Raw genomic sequence first — 15,183 nt, 5'->3', positions numbered from 1 at the left:
AGTGCGACGGAGCCTGGGGAGGGGACCGCCAGAAGGAAACGCCCCATCCCCCTCACACTTTGGGGTGCCAGGAGCAGGGGAATGAAGAAAGCCAGGAGGGACAGCGTCCACGTGGGGGTACCTGCTGCAGGGCTGAGTCCAGCCCACTGCCATTCTTAGATGCCAGAGGATTTGGGGGTCTCCTGGAGGCTGCTGCCCCTAATGGGGGCTGGTGGCTGCCAGTGGCTTCGTGTTCCATGCTCATCACGCAGCCATGAAGTAGAAATGTCCTCCTCCTGGCACACGGGGCAAGGGAGGCCCAGCCCGGCCCAGGGCAGGGCCTCTGACCTGGGGCCTGTCCAGGCCCTGTCCCAGGCACCCAGGACCCTCTCAGCCCCAAAGAATCGGCCTGCCAGGCCCTCATGGTGGGCCCCAAAATATACCGGCCTGGAGCCTGCCGTGTACGCCAGGCCCTGCCCCCTGCCCGGCCACTCACCTGGAGATGGCCACACGGCCAGTGCTCTGGGCAGCAGGGCTCCAGCAGCCCGGGCCCACATGGCCGCCTGTGGCCCCAGCCGGCTCAGCTGCAGAAGCTGCACTTCGGAGAGGCCACGGGAAGTGTTCTCTCCAATCTTGGCTTCGTGCTACTGCAGAGGGTCTTTCTGTTCTTCACTTCTCAGGAGAGACCTCCTCCTCTTCCCGGGGTTGTGAGCCCCACTGCCCTGAGGACTGCCGGTGTGTCAAACAAGGTTGCGCCCGATTCTCGGATGTCCGCCTTGGGCCCCCACCGCCCGGGTACAGCCCCATCCTCTTTCTCGACAGCCTCCGTGAGGTAGGGGCAGGGAGACCCCCCGCCACCCCCGCCATCGCTCAGCCTGCACGCTGCCCACCGCTGAGCCAGGGCACCCGGGAGCCCCTCTGAGCCCTCCCCCATCACTCCTTCTAGGAGGCGGGCTGTAGGCCCAGAGGCAGCCCGGGCCCCGGGAGGACGATGCCCGCCATGCAGGACCCGCCAGGAGGCAGCAGGTAGGAGAGGTTGACCGACTCGGGGCGTTTGCGGGTGTAGCCTCCCAGGTGCGTGCCCTCACGGGCAGAGGTCAGGGTGCCCCAGGGGCTGCAGGTGCTTCTGTGGCCTGGACAGCAGGAGAGGTCAGGCTTGCCGCCTCACAGGAGCCCAGCCCTGGTCCAGTCGGGCCGTGCTGGACCATGCACTCAGATAGGCCCGAGGTGGGCAGAGCAGGGCAGCCTGCTTCTTCATATAATGCCGGTGGTGGGGAAGCCACACTGGTCCTTCCTCCAGGGGCCGGCTGGGCAGAAAGGGATACTCCTCGAGTGTGCGCAGAGGCCGGGGGGGGGGCCCACAGGGTGAGCAGAGCATTCCTCACTGTCGCGTGCCAGGCGGCCACGGGCTCACCACATGGCAGCCACATACCTGCCCCAGGCCCGGGGTCCCCACACGCCTGTCCTGCAGCAGAGCCACTGTACAGGGCTGTGTGCCCCACGGCGGGGGCCGAGGAGACCACCCTTGTCAGTACCGTGTGGCCCGACTGAGTTCACCTCGCTCCCCCCAGGGCTCCCCGAGCAGCTGGGAGCCGCCGCCCCCCATGGTCTCCTTTGCTGCTGGGGCCTGGAGCAGAGCAGACCCAGGGCTGCGAGCAGGATGTCCTGACAATGTGGAGCGCCGACCCTGAGAAAAGTCACCTGCTCTTGAAAGACAGGACTCCTCCCTTGGAAGACAGGGCGCACGGGGCCCAGTGTGGGCGGAGCGGGGGGCAACGTGGCCCCTCGGCAGCGGGTACGGCTGTCAGGCCTTCCCAGATGCCCACCTGCCGGCGAGGGCAGGCCTCTGACAGGTGCATGTGGTCCCATCAGCCCCAGGGGCCGTGGCGCCCGCCCCCGGGGCGCACCTCTCTCTTCACCCACCAGCCAGGGGGCTGCAGAGAGAGCCACGCTTGTGGGCAGAGGCCTGTGGGCATAGACCCGGTGATGAAACTTGAGGAAACAGAAATCCAGGAGAAGTGGGAAGAGGGCCTGTGGCGTCCGCCTTGAGCCGCCACAGCCTGACGCCTTCCCGCAGTTAAATTGCTCATCGCTGACGCCGGTGGGCGTGGGCCGGGCCGGGACTCTGGAGGCTGGCACTGTGTCGGCCGGCTGACAAGCCTTTGATCCCGCTCACGCAGCAGAGCCGGGACGCGCTGTTTCCCGGGGAAGGTGCCTCCCTTGCGTGTGGCTCTGAGTCATGGTGTGTGAATTAACTATGTGGCCCGCTCTGCACAGTAACTAGAGAAGCAGAGACGTGGGAAAAACGGCCAAGATCTGCTAAACGTGGAGACGCCGTGGCCACCCAGTGTTTCGGTGGCGGGAACGCATGTGTGGGCCAGAAGCAGACACAGCTGCACACAGCCCCGGGCTCAGGGCTCAGGACTCAGGGCTCAGGGCTCAGGACTCTGCGCTCAGGGCTCCGGGCTCAGGGCTCAGGGCTCCGGGCTCCGGGCTCAGGGCTCTGGGCTCAGGGCTCAGGGCTCCGGGCTCCGGGCTCCGGGCTCAGGGCTCCGGGCTCAGGACTCAGGGCTCCGGGCTCAGGACTCAGGGCTCAGGGCTGTCACCGTGGCGACTTCAAGCAAACAGAAGGCCCTCGCTGTCTGTTCCTCCTGAGGAAAAGGACGGAGGGGTCCGACCGGGGTCCTCGTCCTGGGGGGTGGCAGCGCCGGGAGGGAGGAGTCCGACCGGAGCCCTCGTCCTGGGGGGTGGCAGTCCCAGGAAGGCACGTTTGCGTGTGGAATGCTCCGCATCTCTGTGAGTGAGCTTTGTGAGCTGGTGACGTGGCCTTGACGCATTCTTGCGCCTGTCTGAGGTTCGTGGGGGCTGCTGCCCCTTCTCCCCAGGGAGCCCGAATCTCTGGGCAGCCCAGCTGATGACTTCCACATATAAGAAGCCTGGAAAGATGGTTTTCATGGTGAGCTCCAGTGGATCCCATGACTTGGGGGCAGCATGTTTGCAGGCACAGGTCTGAGCCTTGATGTGGCTGCAGAATGCCCCACTGAGCCCCCTCCCCTGCCCCCGTCACAGGGTCTGTGTGGCACGTCACCTCTCTCAGCCCCCACCACCCCCACAACTGCCTTCAGGGTCCCCTGCTCTGTGCCCCCAAGTCCCCCTACCCCATCTGGGTGCCTTGTGGTCCTCCGGCCCCATGCACAGGAGAGTGAGGGGGAACCTGCCCGAGGCCCCCAGCATCGGCCCCAGCACCCCCTCCCGGCTCTGCTGTGGGGACAGGGGCTGTTCTGATGTCCCCCCACCAGCCTCTGACTCTGGTTTGGGCACCAACTCCCCACACCAGCATCCAAACCTGGCTCATGACCCCCAAAGCCCACCTTTTGGAATTCTAAGAAAACCATCCTTCCCAGCAACCCAGGCTGACTCTGGCAGGTCAGAAGGCCTGGACTTCACGCTGGGTCTGGTTGGCCGTGAGGAAACCCCACCCACGTCTCAGATGTGTGGTGGCCCTCTGGACCACCCCCGGGGTCACCTCCACGTGAACGAGACAGGGTCAAGGGAATGAGTTGCTCCCGACGCTCTGTGAGCCCCCAGCTGCCAGGACCCATGGGGGAGGGAGCATCTGGGAGGGGCTCTGGCAGCTTCCTGCCACAGACCAGCCCCCACCCAGCACGCAGCCACCGCCTTCCCCTCCATAGGGGGCTGAGATGCCATCTCACACACACCTTGGCCTCCCAGGAAGGCTATACCACTCGGACCCCACCGTCTGTAATGGGGAGCGGGCCTGTGGTGGGGTGCAGGGCCCCGTCGGCTCTCCCCCCAGGTCCCCCCACAGACTGCGTCAGGCCAACTGGGCATCCCAGCCTGGCATTCTGCATTTCTGGCTGTGGGTTTGCAGCCTGCCTCCTAGTCTAGACAGAGCCCCCTGGAGGGAGGGAAAGGTGGGGGAAAAGGCTGGGAGGGGGCGGCCCTCCCAACCCCGTCTCCCCCTATGGCAACAAAGGGGCCACACACAACACAGCCCCAGGGACGCAGAGCCAAGGGCCCTGGGGCCACCCCGCCCAGACCACGGGCTCTACGCACTTCCTCTCGCCCTCCAGCGACTCCAGAGCCTCTGTCCTTTCCAACCAAGTTCCCAAAGTTTAAGAATTTCCGTGGGGCCAAGATGGGGTGTGTGCAGATGGCTTCCACACCCAGAAACCCACCACACGCTGCCCCCCTCCCAGTGGCCAGCGACCAGGGGCGCAAAGTGGTCTGTGGGTGTCGGCAGCCGGTTCAAGAACTCCCGCAGGCAGTGGGGGGGCGGCATCACTGGGCTGACGTGACTGTCCCAGCCATGCGTGCGCAGCCTTTGGCGTCTGGGTGTCAGACCCCAAGGTCGGAGAGGGTGGGAGAAGCAGTCCAGGTGGCTGCCATCCCACCTGGGGTGACCCAAGTGGGGAGCAAGGGTCTGTGGGAGCGGTCACGGGGGCTGGGCTGCAGGCCTGGGGCACGGCACCCGCTGACACAGGCCGTCTGTCCCGCAAGAGCACCTCGGACGTACCCTCAGCCCCCTGTGGCCCCACGGACAGGAGTCACCTCTAACGTGCTCCAGGGCCCTGGGAAAGGACAGGTCTCGCTGAGCCTCCAGCTGCCAGTCAGCTGTGGACCCTTGCCCGTCCCCCCCTCCCTGATGACCCCTCAAAGCCACAGTAAACCACGCGCTTGCTCATCTACTCACTTTGCCCACAGAGCAGCCCATTATTGCCATCCGGGAGGCTCACACAATAGAAATGATTGAAAAAGATTAAGAGGGACTCGCCACCCTGTAATTTTGGAGCCTGGCAGAGGTTTTAATTTACATAAGAAGGGTAGAGCGTTCCAGAGGAATCCTTTGCCTCTTGTTACAACTTCCAGGCATAATTCTCCATTATCTTCAAAGTCTAAGAAGAATCACCTTTGTGCATTTTGGTGGAGGGAAGGGAGGTGAAGGGTCGGTCAGGCGCCGTGGCCACTGGGCTTCTACCCTCCAGCACACATGCTCTGACCACTTATTCTTGGGGTGTGTGCCTGCCCAGGGAAGGGGGCACTCAGGGGCAGCCAGGTGCTAAGGGGCCCAGCCCCCGGCCCACTCGGGGCCCCTCACCACACAGACCCCCACCCAGCCACGCTCAGCAGAGTCCCAGGCTGGGAGGGCCCAGCGTGTGGCTGACAGGGAAGGGGCCCGCTGAGGTCCTGAGCTGGGTTCTGGGGTCCCAGGAGGGGTGTGGCCCCATCTGACTCCATTTCCCCAGGGAATGGCGTGAATCGGGGCCCTGTCTTCTCCACTCTCTCAGAGCCTGGGCCCTGAGTTGCTCCCTCCTCAGGCTCAGGTGGGTCTGCTCCAGTCCCCAAGTCCCCAAGGCCAGCCGTCTCCTGCAGGGTGAGGCAGCACTGGGCGGGTCGGCAGATGGCCGCGGGAGTTGCGAATCTACTCCATCCCTGCGGCAGAGCGTGGCAGTGGCCCAGCCAGGAGCCACAAGCCTGCTTCTCTGTGCCCACGGCCTGGGGCCAGGCTCCGTCCCGAGGGCCCCGGGGGCCTGCGGCTGTGCTCCACAGGACCCCGCACCCCCGCCGGGGCTGGCACCAGGAGCCGGTCCTCTTTGGGTCCCTGCTGACCGCGGAGCGTTGCCTGGTCTGCCGCTCTTCCCCGGGAGAGCCCAGTGTCCACCGCGGGCTTCTCGCTGCGTTCCTGCGGAGACATTCCTGGCACATCACGGAGTTTCACAACATGACACAGAGGCCTGTCAGTTCCTGAGTGATGTGAGATCCTGTCAGCTGCAAAAGATGGAGTCGATTTTGGAAATGTGGCTGTGAGCTTGCCCAGCCACCCACGAGAATTCCATCAGAACAGGGCATTCGCCCTCTCCGAAACCCTAAATGTGTGCTCTGTAGTAGGACAAGGCAGCGGCGCGCGGCCCCACCCGCCGGAACGCCGCCCGTCAGCCCGGCCGTGCGTGAGGCCCCGGGGGCGACCTCACCCCTGACCGCTGTTGCCGGCTCAGCACACGGCCAGCCGGAGCCTGACGCGCGCTGGCCAGCACAGCCCCTCCCCTGCTCACTCGGAGAAAAATGGGTTTAATTAAGACTTCCGTGATTAGTCATTTAATCAGTCATCAGGCCAACACAGATGGAGCCAATTAATGTTTTTACTTGCATAGATAGTTGGGGCTGGCAGTGCATCCGCGCAGGGTCGTGCAGGTGACCGCTGAGCACCTGACGCAGGCCCCCAACCCCTCCATCCTGGGCTCCTCGCTGACCCTGCCCCGGGGACACAGGTCCACGTACCCTCCCCCCTCGTCTGCCCTGGGGCCTGGGCACTGTCCTGTCCACCCTGGCTGGCCTCACCATGACCCGGAGATGCTCTGGGCAGGGCCCTCCAGGGTCGGTGGGACAGGCTCGCGGCGCCAGCCCCGGCGGGGGTGTGGGGTCCTGTGGGGCGGGCCCGGCCGGTGAAGAGCCAGGGCTGGGTGTGAGCCCGAAAGTGCAGCTTATGCGGCCAGACCTGGCCGGGGCCCATGGAGCGCACAGAAGCAGCCTCGTGGCTCCTGGCTGGGCCCGGTCGGCAACTGTCACAGCCCCAGGCCTCTCTGGGGGCCGACTCTGGGTGTACCCCACCCTCTCCCTCCACTCTGGGACCTACACAGGGCTCAGCCCAGGAGGCTGGGGCAGGTGCTTTGAATTGAATCTCCAGTGACCCAAAGAAACCCCACAGGAGGTCCGGGGTGAAGCCCACAGGCGCCTCTGCCCCCAGGCTTCCCCCCCCCACCCCCCCCCGCCAAGCCCCTTCTGCGCAGGCAGGGCCCTCCAGCCTTTGGTACGTGCTGGCCCTCCGCTGGGTTGCAGCCTGCGTCACCAGGGAGTGTGTCAGGGGGCTCTCGGCGCGGGTCTGCTGCGGCGCTGAGGGGAGGGGCGGGTTGATCTCAGGTGGGCCCTGGGACAGCCCCCCGGGGGTGAGAGCTCCTAAGACAAGAGGGCGCCGTGTAGGGGGCTCTGGTCCCCACTGCAACCTGCCGCCCTTTCCCGGGCCACGGATCCCTCACAGAGCGGGCTCGGTCTCTGCCGCCCCATCCAGCGGCAGGCAGCTCCTCTGCGTGTGTCCATGGAAAACAGGAGATAGAGACTGCAGTCCTGAGACGCACAGTCCCTGAGATAGGGACTGAAAGCTTCCTCGGAAACTTTAAAGATGGAGAAATGAGCCCCATTTCGTCCGAGCAGGAATAATAAACGGAAGCAGGTGTGAGGGCCAGCGGGGCAGATGAAGCAGCTGGGCTGGCGCTCGGGCCGCCCTAACCCCCCACGGCACCACAGGGCCAGAACAGTGACCACGACAGCAGACAGAGGCTGGCGGCAGGCGGGGCCTTAACCCCTCACACGCCCACTGCAGGCCACCGGCAGGCGCCCCCAGCCCCACGAGGGAGCAGGCACCCCCTGTGGGCTTTCAGGGCCCAGAGCTGATTGCCCACTGGCTACAGGGGCCCCTAAATGGTCCCTGGAGCCCCCGCCCCTCTTGGCCCCCCGGGTCTAGGCTGTGATTTCCTGGAGCCTCTGGTGCATCCGCGCCCCCTCCCTCTTGGCCCTCAGCCGCTCTCCCGCACACACATGTGTGCAGGGGCCTCACTCTGAGGGGCATTGTAGCAGCGTAACCCCCAGTCCCAGTGTGAGCTTGGGTGGGGACAGGCCTGCTGGGGGCCCCGCGGAGCAGACCACCCTCTGGGGCCACACTGTCTGGGAGAGAAGCCAGGGCTGCCCACCGTGGCTCTCACTTGGGGCCCACGGCCCTGAACCTCCTGCATCCCCGGGGGTCCCCAGGAAGCCGCAATGCTGTCCAGCTCAGCCCCAGATCCAGGCCAGCCCTGCTCCCGCAGTTAGCTGACTGTTCTAATTTTGGAACTTTCTTATGGGCCCTCCATGGGGGCCACAGAAAGCCCTGGGGCTCACATCCCACGTGAGCAGGTCAGGAGAGCCCGGGCAGCTTCTCTGCCCGCCACACACGCTCCGGGTGGCAGTTTTCCTAATCTGTGTCTTTGACTCCATGGCTCCGCGGTTCCCTCAGCCAGCACAGCCCATTAGTACAGGAGGACAGCCGTGATGCCCACAGGACCATGGGCAGAGGCCAGGATCCTGGGCCTTGACACACACTGCCCCAGAGGTGGGGGCTCTCCCCAAACCAGGATGCAGGAAAGGGTCCCTGTGCCCTCTTGCTCTGGGTGGGCCTTGGGCAGATTGGTCCCCGTGCCCCCTCCACAGCCTGAAAACCAGTGACAACAAGGGTCAGGGCCAGGCCTGACGAAGCCCTGAGACTGTTCCCCCAGCCCCCTGCCCCCCAGTCTGGTCTTCAGCCAATGGGCCTCCTCTGTCTAACCATAGGGCCACCAAGCCCAGAGCCCTGCTGGGCCCTCAGTGACCTGTGGGTGGACAGGCCCGGGTCACCTGGGCTACTGGAGACCTTTGGTTCACTCAAGGGAACCCCCTTCTCTTGCCACCCACCGTGCGCTTGGCCGTGGGGTCTTCACACGCTTCACACACTCCCCGGCCCACCACGTCTGCCTCCCGCTGTTCAGCTGCCCAGTGAAAGGACAAGTGTGCACACAGGTTCCAGCCCCACTGGGCCAGGGTCTGGCTGACTGGCCTCAGGCTTCCTCTCCAATTATGGCCATTTCTTGAGCTCTGCCAATTTGTTCTCCCCCGCACCACCACCCGGGCCTGCAGAGAAGCACTGAGGACCCACACACCCCAGACCTTGCCTGTGGCCCCCATGCCCTGCCCAGGCTGCTGTGGGCATCGCCTCAGCGACAGTTCTGCTTAGGGTCAGAAGTGCTCATGGTAATTCCAGTGGGACAGAGGCCCAGGTGCCTTCTTGTGGGTCCTCATGACTTTTCAGTGCAGTCCTGAGACACACATGTCCTAGTCAAGGTCACGTGGCTCAGAAATGACATTCTCAGGGCCTGAAGAAAGGGAAAGACACGGGGTCATGGGGAGCACCAGGGCAGGCTGTGCTGAGGGGACAGCCACTGGACTGGTGAGCCACTCGGGTAGCTGAACACCTAGGAGGAACTTGCAGGGTTACCTTGTTGACCTTGGCAGGAGGCCATCCAGTTCCCCTCCTGGGGCCTTGTGGGGACTGGAAGACCCACCATGGGAAGGTGATTCCATGCTACAGATGATTCACATGGGATCAGGCCCCACCTCACAGGGCCACAAGCAGTCAGGACAAGATGCCATTTGGGGGCCCTCAAAGGATGACCCCAAATAGCAGGGGCAGAGGCCTCATGCTCTGCCCTCCACGAGGAGCCTCAACCCTTCAGGACTGACCACAAGGACACGAGCTGGGACCATCAGGGCTCCACATCCCAGTTTGGTCTACAGATGCAGAAACAGGCTTCTGCTTCCAGCCAGGATGAAGTGCAAGGGGCAGGATTTGCTCCCCCCCCCCCCCCACACAGGTAGACAACAAACAAGTTGGACAAGAGCTGGGAAACAACAGCCAGCCTTCATGACACTTCAAGGCCCCAGCTCGCTTCCTGAGAGCATTTCCAGCGGTGGTGCAGGGAGCGGACACAGCAGTTCCTGGGGTCCCCCAAGGGCAGAGATGGAGCTGCGAGTCCTAGAAAGCCCAGGCAGCTAGAGTCTGCAGGAGGGAGCACGGGAGAGGAAAGAGTCCTAGAGATCTGCAGAGCATGAGGAATGTGCTTGAGGCCGGGAAAACCGCAGAGAGGGTCCCAGCGAGCCCTGCCCAGAGCTCACACAGGGCTGTGGAGAGTGCTTGGTCCAGCGGTCAGCCCGGAAGACCTCCAGATTCACAGGACATCAGAAGAGTATTTAGTAGTGGGGAATAATGGACCCTATCTTGAACCCCACCTAACAAACCTTAAAAGCCAGACCCAAAAGGATCAAACCATCTCCAAGGAACTGAACAGCATCAAGAATATAAGAATACAAAGTAGCCAGTAGCCAAGAAAGTAAAGTTCACGATGTCTCACATCTGACCAAAGATTACCAGGCACACGAAGAAAGCAGGAAAGTACAACCCATAATGAGGAAAAATAAACTAATCAAAGCCAACCCAGAAATGACACAAACGGGAGAGTCAGTAGAGGGGGAGGTGAAACGTTCTGAGTGGACTGTGCATGTCCAGCAGGGACGACTGGCCATGCTCGGCAGACACGGGAGGCGTGAAGGCGTGGAATCACCCTCCGGAGCTGAAAAATGTGGGCAGGGACGGGTGGAAGGAAATGAGAGCTGTGAGCTTGCAGGCACAGCCATAGCAACCCCCCAAATGAAACCCAGAAAGAAAAGACTGAACATCATGAGCGAGACGGCTCCTATCGGCCAAGCACGTGCAGGATCAGAGGCTCCCAAGTGCTGCAGGGGAGAACGTGACAGGAGAAACAAAGAAATGGCCAGAATGTGTTCAAACTTCATGAAAAACATAAACCTGTAGATTCAAGACACAAGGAACCCCAAGCACAGGAAGCTTGAGGACAACGAGGACACCAGCTGCAGATCAAGAGAAAGCACAGGACGCAGCGCGGGCCCCGGCCATTCCAGCTCCCAGCACCAGCCCCCTGCCCGCCCACCGCGAGCTCCCAGGTCTGCCCAGGAGGCCTGTCACCTCTCCCTGCTCTGATCGCCCTTGAACCCTGGAGGCTCCGCCCGGGGCTGTGTACACAGTCTGTGCCCAGAACAGGGTTCCTGCCACCCAGGGCTCCGGCTGCACCCTCAGCCGCCCATCTCTCGGACGTGCCTCCCAGGTCTCCTAGAGCACCATGCCCTCACCCCGCGCGGCTTGGAGAGCCATCCCGCTAACGGGCGCCTCCGGCCTCACCTCACACCAAGGCTCCCCAGCTCCTTCCTGGCTCTGCCTCTGCCTTCTCGAAGCCCTGGGGGTTCTGTAAAAACTCTCAGGATTCTTGTAACCCCGTCTATTTCTCTTGAAGCTGGCAGGCTGACAGACTCTGGTTATTCTTAGTGCTGAATTATTTATCTGCATTCCCCTCCTCACCCACACTTCAGAATTTGTAACGTGGCTCCTGGGTCCAAGCCAAGGCCCATTTTCCCCCACTTGAAATGAAGTAATTTTAAAATCTTTTGTCTTTAATTTTTTATCACCCAAACCATGCCTGTGGTAATTAAGCTTGGCATGGGGTCGGAGCCTGGCGAGTCGCCGAGCTGATGCCAGGGAGCCCCCGGCCTCCAGCCCCGCCCCCACCCCCACCGCCTCTGATGACAGGAAACCAACAGCCACGGAGGGCAGGGGTGGGAGGAGTCCCCCAGCCCCCCCTCCAAGTCCCATTGGAGAGATAATTCAGGGCAAAGCCCAGCCCGCCACACTCGGGGCCTCCGTCCCACCAGGAAAGTGCGTCCAGCAGCTGGAGGACGCAGGTGGGCGTCCACACCGCGCCGGCTCCCTGCTCCCAAGGTGGTGGGAGGAGGCTGAGGGCCTGACCCAGGGCAGAAGCTGACGACATGCGCCAGGTGTCCTCACCGGCACACGGCGCGTCCTCCTGGGCAGGTGACCGCCCCTGCGGGCAGGCGGAGCGGGCACATCACCGCGCACCACGGAGAGGAGAACCTCCGGTCGGGTCAGAGCCCTCAGCCTCAGGCTTGACTGAGCGGCCTCGGGCTGCCCACCAGGGCCCTCTTGTGGCCGCCGTGGCCAGAAGTGAGGGTCTCTGTCCCTCAGACTTGGGGCCAGGCCTGGGCCCGCCCCTCCTGTCTCTGCCTGCTACTTTGTCCCTTCCTGTGAGTCTCCCAGGTAACAATGACCTTCGGTCCTTCTGAGGGGGACCCAAGGGGACACACCAGTGCCCCCCACGGCCCCACCTCCCACGGAGCCCAGCTGCCACTGGAATATAAATGCCAAACACAGTGGACCCGGCGCATCGGCCCTTTCCTGAGCGGCTGCTCTGCCCGGCGTTGTGCGGCCTCGGTGCCCCCAAAAGCCACACCTGGTTGTGCACGCGGCGGCCCCAGCTGTGGAAGCAGGGGCGAGCTTGTGAGGCTCCGGCTCCAGCGTCTGTCCACGGGCATGTTTGGGTGTAGACAGGAAGGCACCGGCCGGGGGGCGGGGGGCAGAGAGCTGTCCAGAGGGGGTTGCGCACGCTGCGCTCGGAAGGCAGGGGTGAGGCCTCCGAGGACCCGAAGGGTGCAGCTGAGCCCACGGGGGGCCAGGACTGCGGCGGCTCTGCTGTCCGCGGGGCCGCAGTCTTCCAGGGCCTTCCTCCTCTTCTCCCTGCAGGCCTGACGGCGCAGCCACGACCGAGCCGGCGGCAGCAGCCTTCCCAGGTAGGTGGCCAGGAGGAGGACTCAGTCGAACGGGCCAAGGCCACCGGCCACCCCACAACCCACATGTGTCATAGTTGTGGACCCTTTGGAAAAACCCCCTTCCCTGAACGCACCCCTAAATTCAACACTCATCGTGCCTGGGGCAGCTCCCAGCCTGGCCGCCCGCCACACACCACCCCAGGCACCCCCAGAGGCACCAGAGCTGGAGGGGACATGGATGGGCCCAGGGCTGCCACAAGACCCTCTCCAGCCTCCGTCCCTTCAGAGGGCTGCGGGCAACGGGGCAGGGCGTGGTGAGGGGCGCTTGCCCACCCTGGCTGCCCCTCTGTCCCCATGGGCAAAGTGCATGTCCCTGGTCCCTTGTGTCCCCAGGCCTGACTGGAAGGCTGGCAGGCCTCCAGGTCTGGCCCCCCCCCCCCGACCCCGCGTGTATTTGGGAGTGTTAGCAGGGCCTGTGGGCCCTGAGCCCACCTTGTGCAGGAGGAGGGCTGGGTCCCGGGCGGCGCCCCCCACGTGCCCCTTTGGGCTGGCACTGGGAGCCCCAGCAGCAGCCACACGAGTCTGCCCTTCAGGCCCCTGGGACCCTCGTGTGCGCCCCAGGGGAGGGGTCCAGGGTGGGCAGAGGGGACGCCCCGCACTGAGCTGGGAGGGGCCGATGGGGGATTGGCTGGAGGAGGGCCAGGCCCTGAGGAGCAGCAATTTCCAGACCACGAGGGGCAAAGCCAGCGGGTGGCCAAGTCCCTGAGATGTGGGCCGCGCCGTCTCTGTGGGGACGCCGGGCACCAGGCCCGCGGCCAGACCGTGTGGGCCGGGCCTTGGGTGGCCACCAGCCAGACCCTCTCCCGGCCTCTGGGAGAAGAGCATCAGGAGCGAGGTCAGACGAGGGCTGGGCTGGGTTCTGCGGCCGCTGCCCACTGCGCCCTGCTCCTCAGCCGGCGCCACTGACCACAGGCTTGGGGGCTGTGTTCCTGGGAACACCTAGAAACCCGCGCTGCTTGGAAACACCGTGGCGTTGCCATGCGCGGCGTCTCCTCCAGGCCGGCCGGGGAGGCCTGGTGCCCCGGGGCTGTGGAATGTGGGCCCCCTCCCAGGCCCCCCGAGTCGCTGAAGGAACTGACTCAGAGCCCAGCAAACTCCTGCCGCCGAGGCCCTTTCTCATCCTGCCCCAGGAACACGCGGTGTCCGCAGGGCGCAGCGGGGAGAGGGCCTGCTTTCCAGACCGGGGCACTGGAATGTTCTCTCTGACGGTGTGAGCCGACTCCTGCGCCCCATCTCAGCTGCGGCCGCATTCCTGGTGTGAGCCCGGGCCAGCCCAGCGAGCTTTTTCCACGCTCCGGTGCCAGCCCCCTTGGGCTCGGGGGAGGGGAGAGGACGGTTTCTATGGCAACCGCACTTTCTGTTATTTCTTATTTTCTTTTTTACGGTTTCTCCAACTTTGACGCTCTGCAGACAGTTTACAGACTGCAAGAGGGAAAGTACTTCTTCTCCCGAGCGCACCGGAGGGCGGCCCTCCTGCCCCAGCCCACAGCCGGCCAGGCGGCCACGTTTTCGGAAGCTTCATTGTTTAAAAAAACATTTTAGAGGAAACGAATTCTCTTTCTCCTAAAAAGATAGGGAATATTTTCAAAAGAATCCTTGCACTCAGCCGTGCTGCCCCATCAGCCGTGAGGGGCTCTCCGTGCCCCCGGGTCCCAGGATCACCGGCCGAGGAGAAGGCCTGGAGCCCCCATCGGGGCACTGAGGCAGGGTCCCAGGGTCCCAGGCAGGGTGTGCGGGTGGACAGAAACCGAGGCCGGAGAGAGGCAGGGGCAGGAGCCTGGGCCGTCGGGGGCCCCTGGGGGCCGCGTCTGAGCGCCTGTCTTTTGCAGGGGAGTATGTCATCATGATCCGCGATGTGACCGACCCTCCCTTCCTGGGCCACACGCTGCCCACCGCCTTCAAACACCTTCGGGTCTTGGGGAAGGGGACGGACCAGCAGCCCCACTTCCCTGGAGAAGGCCCCGAGTCTCCGAGCTAGGGGAGCCACCCCCACGCACCTGACAGCCACCAGTGTCCCCCTCGGGAGACCATCCTCACTTCGAATGGAAGAAGTCCCCTCTGCTCGGCGGGGCACCTTCCTGCACTTCTGCAGTGGGACTGAATGGGGGCTGGAGGGCCACCTTCACGCATCCCGTGGCTTCAATAAAACGCTCAACACCGACTCCTGAGAGGCGCCTGACCCAGACAGCAAGCCCCTTCCCACACAGCCAGGCCCCCCTCTGGCTGGCACCTCCAGTCCCCAGGGGGAGCCCAGGCCAGGCTGGGGAGGGGGCGATCCTGCCCCCCCGCCCAGGCCCCCAGAGTCTGGCAGTGAAGCCGGCCCTACTGTCCGAGCCAGCACTGCCTCCCGCCCATGATCCCGGCCTTGGAGGGTGGCTCAGCACCCCCTCCCCGCAGGCAGCCCGGGGACATGGGAGCCCGCGGCCAAATGAGAAATCAAGAGGCAGCAGCAGGTGATTGGTTTTCTGGAAATGAGTTTCGTGTCTGGGGGACACTTCTTGGATTTTACAGCTGCCTCTGAAACCCACCCAGGGCCTGGGAGCAGGGCAGGGCAGGGGAACAGGAAGACTCGGGGAGGCTGTGGCAGGCTGACAGGGAAGGGCGGGTGGCGGGGCCTCCTTCGGCCTCCACTGAGCAGGCCAGAGCCAGGATCCAAGGCCTCCGCCCGGCTCCACCTTCCATGGCCCCTGGGGCTCAGCCTGTGCCCACCCTGCACTGGCTGGAGCTAGGCTGGGCCCATGCTCGAAGCCCACCACGCTTCTCCATCATTCTCCGAGGAATGAGGAACAGGGAGGGAGCACCCAGCCCCCGCTGCGAGAAGCACACTGCTGCTTCCCATCCCGGGGAACCTACAGACCCCGCGCC

The 15,183-nt window shown here is 64.2% G+C and overlaps 1 protein-coding gene across 6 annotated transcripts in view; it reads left to right on the top strand.

Moving 5' to 3' along the window:
• The window catches only part of MORN1 (MORN repeat containing 1), a 52,533-nt gene extending 38,060 nt beyond the window's left edge, over window positions 1–14,473 (top strand). For 5 of the 6 annotated variants that reach the window (XM_027598739.2, XM_027598731.2, XM_027598716.2 and 2 more), the window contains 4 exons: window positions 660–811; window positions 926–1,005; window positions 12,233–12,279; window positions 14,148–14,473. In XM_027598739.2, coding sequence (XP_027454540.2) covers window positions 660–811; window positions 926–1,005; window positions 12,233–12,279; window positions 14,148–14,296 — 428 coding nt within the window. In that variant the 3' untranslated portion in view covers window positions 14,297–14,473. The remainder of the gene's footprint in view (window positions 1–659; window positions 812–925; window positions 1,006–12,232; window positions 12,280–14,147) is intronic. The other variant, XM_027598724.2, reaches the window with a different exon arrangement.
• Window positions 14,474–15,183: the final 710 nt, after the last annotated feature.

The sequence above is a fragment of the Zalophus californianus genome, chromosome 4, assembly GCF_009762305.2.
Source record: "Zalophus californianus isolate mZalCal1 chromosome 4, mZalCal1.pri.v2, whole genome shotgun sequence".
Taxonomy (NCBI): Eukaryota; Metazoa; Chordata; class Mammalia; order Carnivora; family Otariidae; genus Zalophus; species Zalophus californianus.
The sequence above is the reverse complement of the archived record's forward strand: the minus strand, read 5'-3'. Positions and strand labels throughout refer to the sequence as shown.